Source organism: Theropithecus gelada, chromosome 18 (genome assembly GCF_003255815.1).
Source record: "Theropithecus gelada isolate Dixy chromosome 18, Tgel_1.0, whole genome shotgun sequence".
Taxonomy (NCBI): Eukaryota; Metazoa; Chordata; class Mammalia; order Primates; family Cercopithecidae; genus Theropithecus; species Theropithecus gelada.
Window position 1 is genome coordinate 56361419 of NC_037686.1, and position 15397 is coordinate 56376815.

Consider the following 15397-nt stretch of genomic DNA (forward strand, 5'->3'; position numbering starts at 1 on the left):
ACAAATGTGAGTTTCAAGCTTTAAGACCAGGAGGGTCAATTTCTATGTTTATTCATAAAGACCATAAACTCACTTCCATGGAACAATTACGCTGATTTCAAAGGGATGTTTGATGAGGACAAAACAACTAACCTTAAATTTCTTTTTCTTTTCTTTTTAATTGCAACAGCATAGCATAACATGACTTTTACTAAGTGTCTAAGCTTATTTTTAATAAATAAAAGCAATGTTAAAAGCTTAAAACTATTTTTAAAGTCTTATATTTTAAAATTGCTTATTTGAATCTGTGTTATTAGAATAATCAAATCTTAATGAGTGCTTCCTACAAAATACTCATTTTCCTTTTCTATTTCATTTTATAAATTAATATCTTACTCTTCTATGCTTCTTAAACTCTACTCCTGAACCTGTGAATGCATTATCTGCTCTGTCAGGTCATAGATTTCTTGAAGGCAGAGATTGTGTCTTGTTCAGTTCATCCTTTTATTTAGAGTGACTAACCCAGTGGGAGAACTTCATAATTAGGTTGGTGTCAGATTTAGGCAGTTTCTAATTTAAAAAACTGACTCCTCCCAACGCCCCCCAAAACCAAACAACCCTTTGGAAGGTGGTTAGCAGATGACATTTCAATCAAGTCATTAAATGTTCATTATTTGCTATGTTTCAGACTTGTATGTAAAGCCAGGAAAAATCTTCCTATTGTAAGTGCTTATATATAGTCATTAAACTTTAACAGCAACTGTCCAGCTGTTTCTTCTTTTTTTTTTTTTTTTTTTTTTTTGGTTGTTTTCTGTTACTGTTGTTCTTTCAACTCCCTTGGAAGGTAAGGCAGCATTAAAGCTGCACAAAACTGTAATGAAAGCTTAGAACCAGGTAACACTCAGAAAAGGGAATTGTTGCTGGGGTGAGAGCATCACAGTACTCCTGGAAAGTAGTTCACAAAGTTTATAGAAGCTTGATGCAGAAATGGGCAGAGAGAGTTTTGGAGAGTTCTGTAGCCCACAGAGTGAGTCAGTGTAGTGCCAGAATTAGAATGGAATGGAATGTGAAAAACTGTGTGATCTAGGAGGAAGCAGCCCTAGGCATGAGGAGGTCTTAGCCTTGCTTTGCTTTTGGACAGCTGCGTGATTGTTGCAAGTCACTTCACCTCATTTGACCTCAGTTTTTTTTTATCTTGAGAAGTAGGGAGTTGGCCTGCATGAGTAGTCATGTCCTTTCTAACACAGGCAAGACTCTGATCATTCAGTTCTGGGAGTGCTCATGTTAGAAGACAGCAGGAGTGAAGCTAAGTGATTAACTGGAATATTTGAAGAGCCAGGTTGGGATCATTCAGTCTTTCTATCTAATCGCTTCTTTTCCTTCAATATAGTCAGGCTCTAGTCTTCTTTTAATAGTGGTGACCAAATGGCCAGAATGCCCTTTACCTTCGCCTCCTTTGATGCTGAAGATTTTGATCAAATATCAACCTAAGTTATACAACAAAGGTTTTAAAAAATATTAGACTACGTTTCACACAAAATTTTATCATTAATCAAAAGCCTGTGAAATCCCCCCAACTCAGACCATCTTTAGTTTGTTGGTTTTCTTTTCTTTGTTAGTAGACTTGTTACTATATGGGTAATGTGAGCCATGTGTAGAGAAAATATGCTGGACATCAAGATGTTTACCAATATATGCAAAGGTAGCTTTCTGAGATGTGAGGCGTTATTGAATTTTCAGACACATCCAGGACATTCATTACTCAAAAAACACCCACCAATTAAGGCATAATGCTCCTGAAAGCACTCTGGTAGTCTCTGATTACCCTGAAATTCATTTGAAAATACAAAGCATGTCTCAAACCCAGTTCACAGATGCCAGATGAGAACTGTGAGTCAGGTACAAACTTGGCAGAAATAAAACGTAAGAATAAAATGGACTATAAGCTGAATAACGCGGGAAAGTACCCACATAGCAGGCATGTGTTTGATCATCTATCATCAGTTGAGGGGCAAGTTAGAAATGGTAGATACAGTAGAAAGAGCACTAGTTAGTTTTGGGCCAAATATATGTGCTGTTTGATTCTGCAGTTTTCTTCTCTGAAAAAGAGGGAATGATCACATCTACCTTGCAGATTGTAGGATTAAAGCTAACATATGTCAGATATTTAGCACACATTAGACACATTTTTTTAAAAGTTACATAATGTTATCTTTTTGAATTAGGTTTTATAGGCTAAAAAAGTCTATTTTAACTGGCTGGGAAAGTGTTAAAATAAATTACACCATTCCATTCAATGCAGCAATATTTCTTCATGCTTATGGTGTGCTGTATCTGATGATAAAAGCACGAATAAGAGGATTTACATTTCTATCTTGGAAATACACAATATCTATAGGCAAAGAGACAAAAGAAAAAGTATTTCATTTGAGAGGCATAGGTCAGTGGTGAGATCTACATATTCTCTTGATACTCTGGAATAGATTGGGTGGGGAAGGCAAGATACCTGTTCTTAGGAAGTCACTGTCTTACTTTGGTTCTATATTATCTGTGGTTCTACACTGTCAAAGAGGACATTGAACCTGGTGATACAGTTTGGCTCTGTGTCCTTACTCAAATTTTGTCTCACATTGTAATCCCCATAATCCCCACGTGTTGAGGGGGGGACCTAGTGGGAGGTGATTGGATCATGGGGGCAGTTTCCCACACGCTGTCCTCATGATAGTGAGTGAGTTCTCACGAGATCTGATGGTTTTATAAGTGTTTGGAAGTTCCTCCTTTTCTCTCTCTCTCTCCTGCCTCCTAATGAAGAAGGCACTTGCTTCTCCTTCTCCTTACACCATGATTGTAAGTTTCCTGAGGTTTCCCCAGCCATGCGGAACTGTGAGTGAATTAAAATTCTTTCCTTTATAAATGACCCAGTCTCTGGTATTTCTTTATAGTAGTGTGAAAATGGACTAGTACACTTGGTGACATCAAAACTCCCAGCATCATTCAAGATTTATTGTTTCTTGAACAATATGAGTGATTGACTGAAGTGCCTCAAGTTCTGTAGTTTGCATGTGGCATGAGTCAAAAGGGGGTGAGAATGTTAACAAGGGACATGACCCATGGGAATTTGCTGGGCATATCCTCAGTCGCAGAGCAATGAGGGGAGAGTACAGGCAAAAAGTGTAAGCTGAACCAGCCACAACCTGTGGAGAACAATGAGATGGGATGATGTTTGCTTGGCTGCTAACTCGATAGTAAAGAATGTTAGCCTTTGGCTTCATTTTGCCTGAATAAAGGGAGTTCTACCACAAAGTGGGTAGGATTGTGTCCCCTCAAAATATAGTTAAAGTCCTAATCCCTCTACCTGTGAATATGACCTTGTTTGGAAATAGGATCTTTGCAGATGTAGTCAAATTAAGATGAGGTTGTACTGGCTTAGGATGGGCCCTAATTCAATGACTGCTCTCTTTAAAAGAAGAGGGAAATTTGGATACATACATGGATGATAAAGAGAAGAATGTGAAGATGGAGGCAGAGAGATGAGTGATTTGTCTACAAGTCAAGGAATGTCAAAGTTTGCTGGCAACCACCAGAAGCTGAGAGAGAGGCGTGAAACAGATTTTTCCCTGAGAGTCCTGAAATGAACCAAATCTGCCGACATCTTGATTTTGGACGTCTGTTCCCCAGAACCATGGGAGAATAAACTCCTGCTATTTAAACCACTCAGTCTGTGGTAATTTCTTATGGCAGCCCCAGGAAACAAATTCACACCACTAAATGAAAATAGATCCCTGTCTATCAATATCAATATCAATATCAATAAATATCAATATCAACACCAATATTTATATACAGGGATGATAATGACCTTAGTTTTCCAGTTCTTAATAGCATACTGAATAATTGTGCATGATTGCATTTCAGGTATGTAAAATAATAATTGTTTGTTCACTTATTTTCTTACAATCACCATTTTCTCCTTCTCCTTTTTTTTTTTTTTTGGTTTTAGATCATTATAGGTTTTACAATGGACTCTCTTGTTGCAGCAAACACCAAATTTTGCTTTGATCTTTTGCAAGAGATAAGCAAAGATGATCATCATAAAAACGTATTTTTCTCTCCCCTGAGCCTCTCAGCTGCCCTTGGTATGGTCCGCTTGGGGGCTAGAAATGAGAGTGCACATCAGATTGATGAGGTACGTGTCCACTAGGGTGCTACACAGGGTCCTAAACTCTGGGTCCACACTCAAAGTCAGATGCTAATCCCACTCAGGCAAGCCAAGGTGCTTATTGCACCCTGGGCTTGGTCAGAACCCATCCCGGTCTCTGAGTCTTTATTTGTATTTTCCCCACCTTACTTCCTCTTCGATCCTACCATTCTTAAAATCTCACTTAAACTTCTACCTTCTTTAGGGTGCTCCCCAACCTCATGTCTGGCAGCTTTTCTCATTCATCTCTATCTTTATCTCTGTATACATTCTGTCACTCTTTTACTCTATAATTACTAATACCAATATTGCCAGCAATTTTCAGTATGTGTATATGTCTTCTCTCTCACTCATTTCATTAAATATTTATTAAGCACCGTAAATGGTTTAATTGGCTAGACAGCTTGGTGTCCTCCTGGACTCTTTCTCTCTCACTTTATACCATCTTCGTTAACAAATTCTGTTGGCTTTTCTTTTGAAATATATCCATAATCCAGGCACTTCTCCCAGTCTCCTTGAGGCCTGAACCACCACCATCTTTTCTCACCTGGATACTGCAACAACTTCTGGATGGGCTTTCCTGCTCCCACTGGCAATCTATCCTTTGCACAGCAGCCCAAGAGACCCTTTTAAAACCTGAGCCAGATAATATTTCTCATCTGTTCAAAAACCTGGATTTCTCATTTCACTTATGATAGAAGTTCAAGTCCTTACTTGAACTTAACTTAATGGAATAAGAAAGTAGTACACCAACTCTAAGTAGATGAATAAAGCAGAATGACCCCAGAAACACATTCTGTCTTAATCCATAAATTCTCCTGCTCCATGTTCAGGGGAGACAGCCTGATTTGTGCTCACAAGAATTTGTGCCACAAGGATCTGGAGATCTGAATCCCAGATAAGCCCTGTGACTCCATCTCTCACTTTCATCCCTCCTCACTGTACCTGTCACACTGGCCTCCTGGCTTCCTTGGGTAAGCCATGCCCATCTTATCTTGGGGCCTTTGCTCTGGGTCCCTTTGCCTGATGGCTCTTTCCCCTGGTAATTGACCTCAGCTCACTTTCTCCTTCAAGACTTTGGTCAGTGTTTATCTCCTCTACGGGGCTTACTTCGACCACCTAATCTAGTGCTGTACCCTGAGCTCCAACCCCTAAGGGATACTTTTTTTCATGTGGCATTTTCCACCGTGTAACATACTGCATACAGTAATTAATTGCTATGTGTCTTGATTTTTGTATGCCTCCTCCACTAGAATATAATCTTCTAGAGGGCAGGGATTTTTGTCCTAGAACAGTGCTTGGCTTAGAGTAGGCACCTAATAAACATTTCTAGAACAAATAAATGAAGGTGATAAGAACAAACCCCCAAATAAACTACAAGTTCCCGTGGTTGGCCTTATACTTCCTCGGGTGTAGCACATAGTGCAGGGGTTATGCACAAATCAGGTTGTTTCCCCTGAACATGGAGCAGTAGAATTTATGGATTAAGACAGAATGTGTTTCTGGGGTCATTCTGCTTTATTCATCTACTTAGATTTGATGTATTATTTTCTTATTCCATTAGCAAAACTTAGCTTTAGAGCGTAGTTTGCATCTTGCCGGGCAGAATTCAGATGTTCTTTCTTAGGCACTTGAGGGCACCTGCTGACCAACTAGGTCTGAGCAGTGCAGGATGTGACGCCTGTCTCCTACCTTTCTACCAGGCTCTGGATAACTTGTCTTTTGCTGTCCTCAGTCCCTTGATTCATGTGAAACTCTAGATCAGCACTGTCTAACACAAACATAATGAGAACCACATAGTAATTTAAAAATTCTTAGTAGCTGCATTACAAAAGTAAAAAGAAACAGGTGGGACTAATTGTAATAATACTTTTTTAACCTAGTATATGCAAAATACCATATCCACATATAATCAATATAAAAATTTTAATGAGCTATTTTTTTTTATACTATATTCAAGATCTGGCGTGTTAGTTTGCACTTACAGTCAATTCAGATTGGGTATCTATGAAATGCTCCATAGCTACATTTAACTTGTGGATACCTCTATATTCTTTTAGTTTGGTTTTATTTATTCATAAATGTTCTCCCAGGGTAGCAGTTGGTACTTCTCCTCCATTCCACCTCCCAGCCCAAGGACAGAAGCATCCACTTTCCTTTAAACCGTTGTTGATTGTTTTGTTTGACTATGTAATCGTTGCCATTGTCTCACTACGAAAATGTTTCTGAAGTTATTCAGGCTTCCCTCTGTTCATACTGTCTGAAAGACCCCATCCCGTTATCATGCAGGTACTACACTTCAACGAATTTTCCCAGGATGAAAGCAAAGAACCTGACCCCTGTCTGAAAAGCAACAAACAAAAAGTGCTGGCTGACAGCTCTCTGGAGGGGCAGAAGAAAACGACAGAGCCTCTGGATCAGCAGGTGAACCGCCACCATAGTAAACTCTTGCCCTTCTTATTTATAAACTGCTCATTCTGACTGTAGGATATTAGGTGATAGTTGCTTATCCCCAAACATTAGACTCTGGATACCATCAACAGCAATGACCTCAAGTGATCTGTGATTCCTTTCTGAGTATGGATCTCAGATGTCCTTGGCTATGAGCTAGTTTCCTAAAGAGTAGGATCTGGTATCTTCTGCTTATGATAAAGAAACCTAGATCATCACTGTGTTACTCATCTGCTTCTACAGGCCACAGGGAACCAACATAGAGCATGGTCAAAGATAAAGGTGGTAAGGAGTAGGGTCAGCTGTGGGATTCCTACCGTCTCCCTCCACCTCTGCTTGTTCCATTTTGTGCTGAAATCTGCACTGACAGACAAAACTTTTATTGGGTGCCTCATGCCAGGAGGAGGAAACATATTCTCCAGGGTATGCATCCCCCTACCTTAGAAAGTTTAAAAGGAGGGTAGAGAGATGATTGTCTTTCTTTTTTTTATTTTCCTGAGATGGAGTCTCGCTCTGTCGCCAGGCTGGAGTGCAGTGGCGCGATCTCGGCTCACTGCAACCTCCGCCTCCTGGGTTCAAACGATTCTCCTGCCTCAGCCTCCAGAGTAGCTGGGATTACAGGCGTGAGCCACCGTGTCTGGCCTCTTTTAAATATAAAGAAAATCACGGTGTGTCAGTCTGAAATATAGTGAGCATTGCTGAGTTCCCCAGATGTGTTTTTCCTGGATGATCTTGATATAGATGCGGGAGCCATAATCTTCCACTGGGACCGCTTCTCACCCTCCATTCCTCTGCTCTTCCCAGCTCACTTCCCCTGCATGGTAACAGAGACAACTGACATCTTACTAAGAAGCTCTATCTTGCTTCTGTACAAAACACGCATCCTTTAGTTGTGTTTAGCTCTTCTGATAGACACTGTGAAGGTCACATTTTGTTTCTGCTTTCCTTAGGCTGAGTCCTTAAACAATGAGAGTGGGCTGGTCAGCTGCTACTTTGGGCAACTTCTCTCCAAATTAGACAGGATCAAGACTGATTACACACTGAGTATTGCCAACAGGCTTTATGGAGAGCAGGAATTCCCAATCTGTCAGGTGAGTTGCACACAAATGGTGACAAAAGCTACCATGTAGCATACTATTTAAAAATCAGGGAGTAGCTGGGTTACTCACCTGCCATCTAGAACACAACCTCTTTGATAGGATGATGCGCTGTGGACTGGTGAGGTGTCCAGGACCTCCTTCTTTCAGTCCCACACTTTTGTTCTCTTCCCAGCGTTCAACGTGAGCATCGTGGGTGGAATAGAGTGGGTGAAAAAGGGTTGTGTGAGTAATGGAGACTTAGGAGCATGTGTGGGCTTGGTAATGGCATCCTCTCCTACTGTCTTCCCCAGTCAAGGTGCCTGGTTGCTGCGCTTTTCTCTCCCTTATCTGTTGGGTGCCCCCAAGACGTTTCTGTGGAATCTCCTTTTGTGCCAGGATCATGCTACCCCTGCAATGCAATCGTGTTCACTATGCTCTTTCGAGAGTGGGGTAGTGGGGGAGTGGAGAAGACTGCATTTTGGCATTTGGAGCTGAAAGGCACAGGACTTGTCTCTGTGGCTAAACAGCTTTGTACCTAGAGCAAGCTGTGTCTCCATCTGGGCTTCAGTTTCCTCTCGAATTACTAGAAGGAGCCATGTACTAAACAATAAATGTGGGGGATACGACCAATGGTCAAGATGTGACATGGCTGGTTAGTGAGGGACTAGCTAGGGGTCCGGTGGCCTCCTTTGGCCAAAATAAGTGTGCTCCCTTGCAATGAAAGTAAGATTTTTCATGCTGGGTTTTTAAAAACTAGCTTTTTTTAATGAGCTGTAAATTCACATATTAAACAATTCACCATTAAAAGTATACAAACCAATGGGTTTGGTATATTACATTACTGATTTTTTTAAATTATGGTAAGATACACATAAAATTTACCATTTTAACCATGTTTATGTGTACATTTCAGTAGCATTACTTACATTCACAATGTTGTGTAACCATCACCTTATCTATTTCTAAAACTTTGTTTCTCATCACTCTAAACAGAAACTCTGCAACCATTAAGCGGGGGTTTAATTCTTATAAACAGAAGCATTTTCCAGGCAAGTCTCTCAAGTTACTTGATATTTACCTTGTGAAGGCTCCACAGATGGGTTGTTGAAATAAAAGGATATCCAGCAGGAAAGCCTTGTCCTGTTGTAACTATAGACGGTTCATGAATAATGTTCAATATCCTCATTTGCAACTACAAAAACTGAAATGTGTCTGGCTAGTTTAAGACTGGGGATGACTAGAAACTGTCAGGCCTGTCCCTGCAATGTGAAATGACCAGGCTTATCTTTCTTGGGAGACTTCTCAGGAGAGCCTTACTCCTATGAGCATCGCTGCCTGATTTTATTGCACTATTTCCCTTTTATTCCAATTGAACAGGAATACTTAGATGGTGTGATTCAGTTTTACCACACGACAATTGAAAGTGTTGATTTCAGAAAAAACACTGAAAATGCCAGACAAGAGATTAACTTCTGGGTTGAATGTCAATCTCAAGGTAAGAAAGCCAAAAGCACGGGAGCTGGTATTGATTTCCATTTAAAAGAAAATTGGTCTGCCTAGCTTTGCAGATTGCTGGGCTACTGGAGGCCAGAGGTTCACATATGTGAACTGTGTTCAAAGCATGGTTTGCAGAATGAGACACCATCTCACACCAGTCAGAATGACTATTATTAAAAACTTAAAAAGCAACAGATTCTGTCAAGGCTTCAGATAAAGGGGAACACACACTATTGGTGGGAATGTAAATGAGCCATTGTGGAAAGCATTTGGAAATTTCTCAAAGAAGTTAAAACAGAGCTATCATTCGACCCAGCAATCCCATTACTGGGTATATATCCAAAGAAATATATATCATTCTACCAAAAAGACATATGCACTCATATGTTCATCACCACAGTATTCACAATAGCAAAGACATGGAATTAACCTAAGTGTCCATCAGTAGTGGGTTGCGTAAAGACAATGTGGTACATATACACCATGGAATACTGCACAGCCATAAAAAAGAATGAAATCATGTTGTTTGCAGTAATGTGGATGGAAATGGAGGCCATAATCCTATGAATTAACACAGGAACGGAAAGGCAAACATTGTGTGTTCTCACTTATAAGTGGGAGCTAAACATTGAGGACACACAGGCATAAATATGGGAAGGAACAATGGACCCTCCAGATACTAACTTGGGGCAGGGAGGGAGAGAGGAATGGGTTGAAAAACTACTTATTGGGTACTATGCCTACTGTCTGTGAACAACATGCCCCTGTAACAAACCTGCACATGTACTCCCTGTATCTAAAATAAAAGTTGAAATTAAAAAACAGAACAAAACAAAACAAAAAAGCATGGTCTGAACAGCATCAAACAGTTAAACTGCTTGGATATTGCTGTTATTTATTATTGCAGTTTTGGTCTCTGGTCTCGCTGGCTCTGGGTGGGAAAGAAAGGAGAACACCAGCCTCATTAGGGCTGATCTAGGTGAGATTTACAGAATGCTGCCTTCTGCCGGTGCCTGTGTGAATTTGAAAAACAGAATAAACTCTTCCCTCCAGGCACAAAGTTAGTGACTTGAAGGGTCAGGTCAGGCTGCTGGACACAGATTAGACCCCTTTTTGATCACTGTTGTTGGACTGGGGAAGATGTTCCTGTGCAGTGAAAAGTTTGGCGGGCATGAGAGAGCACAGGTAGTGCATTGCGTCTGCTGTCTTCAGTGAGACCATGACCCCAGGCATTTGCATACATTTTGAGTGGCTGGAGGCTGGGAAATGATAGTTGACTTATTTTAGGCTGTCCTTGGTACCAGAGCGACACTTTCGGTTCTTCCCTTCCATTTGGTGGCTTTCTCTCCCTGTCTCCTCTTTTTCTCACACTGACTTAGGGATGGGATACCCCTGCCTGGCCTTTCCTTGACAGAAGTCTGTAAATTCCAAAATTATGGCTTCTTCCTTCTTTCATACGCCACAAAAATGACCATTCTTTCAAGGCTCTACTGAGCTGTCAAAAGGAAAGCAATTCATTAACGAAGTTCATATTAAGGCCTGAATATGTCCTTTCCCCTTAGTGAGTTAACTCCTCCAGAGTATTTTAAATGTAGATGATGTCAATCTAATCTATTATTATGGGATTTAAGTAGAGCTTTTCTTGAGATGGAAGATCTTTTCTTCTTAAGTCATCTGTAGACATTCAAGTAACTGGTGATTTGGTAGTTTGAGGTAGAAAAGGGTGTGTCACGAAGATGGGCCATTGCCTTCTAGCCTGGGGCTTTTCAAGTTGGGTTTAGGGCTGTATTATTGTGGAAGGAGCCCCAGAGCTGAGCTTAAAGGTGGAACGCCTGAGGACCCATTCCCGCCAGTCTTACTGCTTCTTGGCTGTGTGACTTCAGCTCTCCCTGGATGCAATTGATTCTTCTATGAAGAAGGGATAACGATACCTCCTTATAGTGGTATGGATCAATTAATTGATTAATGTGGGATGGAATGAGAAAGAGCATGTAAAAGTATCTATAAAATAGGTTTCATATCATGGCCTAGCACATTTATGTGTATTTTAATTTATATGTAAGCATATATCTTATGCTATGTTGAGTGCTTGAGACAGGAAGTTTATATTGTAGTTCTTTGTTCTCAAGGGAGCTTATCATATTGTCAGATGACTAACTATATAATTTGAAAGATAAACCATAGTATAAGATGTCTACTGATAAGTTCCAAACACAAGCAATACAGGGAATCAAAGGAGATTCCTTCTGTTACAGTGCTGTGATTGGACCCCCTGCAAGGTCGAGTGAGAGCCCTATCACTGCCTCTCTTACCTCCAGCCAGGACTATGAATTAATCTTCTTGGGTTAGTTCTTGAATGAGACACTCCCTAGTCTTGGGGGTGATAAGCTGCGTTAAAAAAAATTATCGGCCGGGCACGGTGGCTCACGCCTGTAATCCCAGCACTTTGGGAGGCCAAGGCGGGCAGATCACCTGATGTCCGGAGTTCAAGACCAGCCTGGCCAACATAGCGAAACCCCATCTCTACTAAAAATAAAAAAATTAGCCAGGCATGGTGGCGGGCGCCTGTATTCCCAGCTACTCTGGAGGCTGAGGCAAGAGAATCGCTTGAGCTGAGAAGGCAGAGGTTGCAGTGAGCAGGGATCACACCACTGCACTCCAGCCTGGGAGACAAGAGTGAAACTCTGTCTCAAAAAAATGAAAATTATCTATACAAATACTTTTGATGTAATTCATACTCAGGATATTCTCTGGGATCTTTTCTTAGGTAAAATCAAGGAACTCTTCAGCAAGGACACTATTAATGCTGAGACTGTGCTGGTCCTGGTGAATGCTGTTTACTTCAAGGCCAAATGGGAAAATTATTTTGATCATGAGAACACAGTGGATGCACCTTTCTGTCTAAATGAGGTACTGTATCAGAACTCACGGTTTTCTAGCTATCCAACTCATAATTTGCACTAGGAATGATGTGCAATATGTATACTCAAAAAGTTACAGCTTACATTTACAATAAGAACATTTTTCATTGATAAGAACCAGTACCTGAATTTCACTGAGTGTTTTTGTGCCAAGTGCTTCCTGCACTGAGTAGTTTTCCATTTGTTATTTCATTTGTTCCCCCAAAGAGCGTTATGAGATGGGTGCTATTATGATTTCCACTTAGGATTTGAGACAAAAAATGGAAAGGCTAAGTTAGTTAGCCAGATTCATGCATTCGGATTCAATCTGTGAGCGTTTACCCCAGAAACCTGTATTCTAAGCTAGTAGATTTAGAAACGAAGGGTTGGGTCCCAGCCACCCACTTGTCAGCCGGCTAGCTTATTATCGGAGATGCATTTTTCTCTCAAGCACCGAATATCCCCATCTGCAGGTTGACGATCCCTCACCTGCCACCTTGAGGTTATTGTGAGATTTAAGGTGCCTGGGGTTGTGCCTTCCCTCTGAAGGAGCAGGTGTTGTTATTTAAGATGGAGATGATTCGCACTTAACGATGCCTGCCCTTGGTGCTGTGGTGGGGTCATCCAGGCCAGCTGGCATGGGGTGGTGTGAGGCCAAGAGGCTGGGCTGGGGCAGGCCTTACAGTGGGACAGCTGGCAGGGTGTGTTTCTGCTGACTTAACAGTGGAGATGCTTTGATAGTAAGTTTACCAATAGTCTTCTTGGGAGCCGAAGAACTGATCAAAACACATGGAAAGGGCCAGGTGAGGTGGCTCATGCACGTAATCCCAGCATTTTGGGAGGCTGAGGAGGGAGAATCACTTGAGACTAGGAGTTTGAGACTAGCCTGGGCAACACAGGGAGACCCTGTCTCTACAAAAAATAAAAAAAAAAAAAGCCAGGTATGGTGGTCCGTGCCTGTGGTCCCAGCTACTCAGGAAGCTGAGGTGGGAGGATTGCCTGAGCCTGGGAGGGCACCACTGCACTCTAGCCTAGGTGACAGAGCAAGACCCTGTCTCAAAAACAAACAAGCAACCCCCCCACCTCCAACCCCCGTCACTCCACAACAAAAAAAGGCACTGAGCGATAAAGTGTTGGCAAAGTAAGGGCCACTGATGAGTGGGCAGACTCTTGCAGTCTGGATCCCTGGTGTGGCTCAGGACTTCTGCAGGACCTTCTCATCTTTAGGAACCCCTGTCCTCAGTGAAGCTGGGACCATAGGAATTTGGGAGCTTCCCATAGCCATCCTGTGACTTCCTACCTTGACTACACAGAATGAAAACAAGAGTGTGAAGATGATGACGCAAAAAGGCCTCTACAGAATTGGCTTCATAGAGGAGGTGAAGGCACAGATCCTGGAAATGAGGTACACCAAGGGGAAGCTCAGCATGTTCGTCCTGCTGCCGTCTCACTCTAAAGATAACCTGAAGGCTCTGGAAGAGGTAAATCTTCATTTCCACATCTCTACAAAATATTTAATGATAGATCCTTAGAGAACAACGCTGTCTACCATCTACCATCTTGAGGAAATACAGTACCTCAGCTGTCAGACATCAAGGAATGTATAAGAATCTGCATTAGATTAGATATTTATCCTCATTTGTTTAGAAGTAAACAACAAAAGCCAGAAATATTGGGACTGGGGTTTCTTCTTTAACCTCATAGCTCTCTGCCACTGTTTTAGCAAACTGAGGAATCTGGGTTCTGAATAACTTGAGAAGTTTTTAAGCTTTTCCTTTTCTCTGAATATCCTGACTTCTGGCCTCTTACTCATACCATTTTTCTATAGCTCAGTTAAAGAATTAACTGAATCCTGTTTTGGGGAATAGGTACCTTGACAGAAGCGTAGAGGTGACCCCAGAATTGATTGCTTGCCAGGCAGGAATTAATAAAGGCTAGAGAAGCTCAGCTACAGATTTTGTCCAAGGGGGTAAAGAGATAAAGATAGAAACAGAGAGAAAGTGAGAGAAATACCAATACAGCAGGCAGAGTAATTACAACATCAGTAACAACCATTATTCAGAATTTGCTACGCGCTATCACTGTGTTAAGTACTTTATACACATGATTTCGTTAATGCTTGCAAGAACATAATCGTATTATCTCTGTTTTATGGAAGAGGAAATTTAACTTCAGAAAATTAGGGCTTGGCCACAGCACCCAACTAATCGACTGAGCTTTGCTGTGCTTTGAACATTTGTCTGTCAAACACCAAAGCACACTGGAACCTGAGTTGTCTCCTAACTCTTTGCAAAGAGGAAAGATATTTGCTTGAAGTTTTAAATGAAATCAGACTATTCTCTGGCTTAGAGGAAGGCCTTGAAGGTCGTCACCCACCACTGAAATGGACTCAGGCACCTTTAAGTAATTGGGGCATTCTTTGCGGTCCCATAATCTGACGCTAAATATTATTTCCTTTCTCTTGTAGCTTGAAGGGAAAATCACCTATGAAAACATAGTGGCCTGGAGCAGCTCAGAAAACATGTCAGAAGAATCGGTGGTCCTGTCCTTCCCCCGGTTCACCCTGGAAGACAGCTATGATCTCAAATCCATTTTACAAGACATGGGCATTACAGATATCTTTGATGAAACGAGGGCTGATCTTACCGGAATCTCTCCAAGTCCCAATTTGTACTTGTCAAAAATCATCCACAAAACCTTTGTGGAGGTGGATGAAAATGGCACCCAGGCAGCTGCAGCCACTGGGGCTGTTGTCTCGGAAAGGTCACTACCATCTTGGGTGGAGTTTAATGCCAACCACCCTTTTCTCTTTTTCATTAGACACAACAAAACCCAAACCATTCTCTTTTATGGCAGGGTCTGCTCTCCTTAAAAGGGAAGCATTGTCTAGTACTTTGGAGCTGGAGGAAAATGTCAATACAATCTTCCCCTGGCATAAGATGGGCATTTGAGTTTTTGGTAATATCTAAAGCATCCCCTTCATCCTCCAGCCATCAGCCTGTGCTTATCTTCATCTTTCCGTCACCCTGTAGCTTATTTTCGTCTGGGTCTGTTGGTATTGAAGGGCTATTGTTCTCTACCCTAAACTTTCAAGCCTATACATTCACCCTCTGTGACCTGAAGGTCAACACAATTCAGAACAGTACCTACCTCCTTTTGAAGGAATCCTAAAAGTTCAGGTCATTAGACCATTTCTAAGAGATAGCAAACTCAGAAGCCACTTTAACATGGGCAGCAAGAGAACATGTGTGACTGGAACGTGTTTGGAGACTCAGCTCTCTTTCTGGGGTAGT

At 41.5% G+C, this 15397-nt stretch overlaps 1 protein-coding gene across 2 annotated transcripts; it reads left to right on the top strand.

The window, feature by feature from the left end:
• The first annotated feature begins 3997 nt into the window (after window positions 1–3997).
• Window positions 3998–15187, top strand: SERPINB12 (serpin family B member 12). Of its 2 annotated transcripts, none has more exons than XM_025365560.1 (7): window positions 3998–4165; window positions 6467–6601; window positions 7579–7719; window positions 9085–9202; window positions 11972–12114; window positions 13418–13585; window positions 14572–15187. In XM_025365560.1, the coding sequence occupies exons 1-7, from the start codon at window positions 3998–4000 to the stop codon at window positions 14974–14976; spliced, it is 1278 nt and encodes a 425-aa protein (XP_025221345.1). In that variant the 3' UTR covers window positions 14977–15187. The 2 variants fall into 2 exon arrangements, with proteins under 2 accessions (XP_025221345.1, XP_025221347.1); XM_025365562.1 differs by having other exon boundaries at window positions 6467–6541; window positions 14572–15157.
• The last annotated feature ends 210 nt before the right edge of the window (window positions 15188–15397 follow it).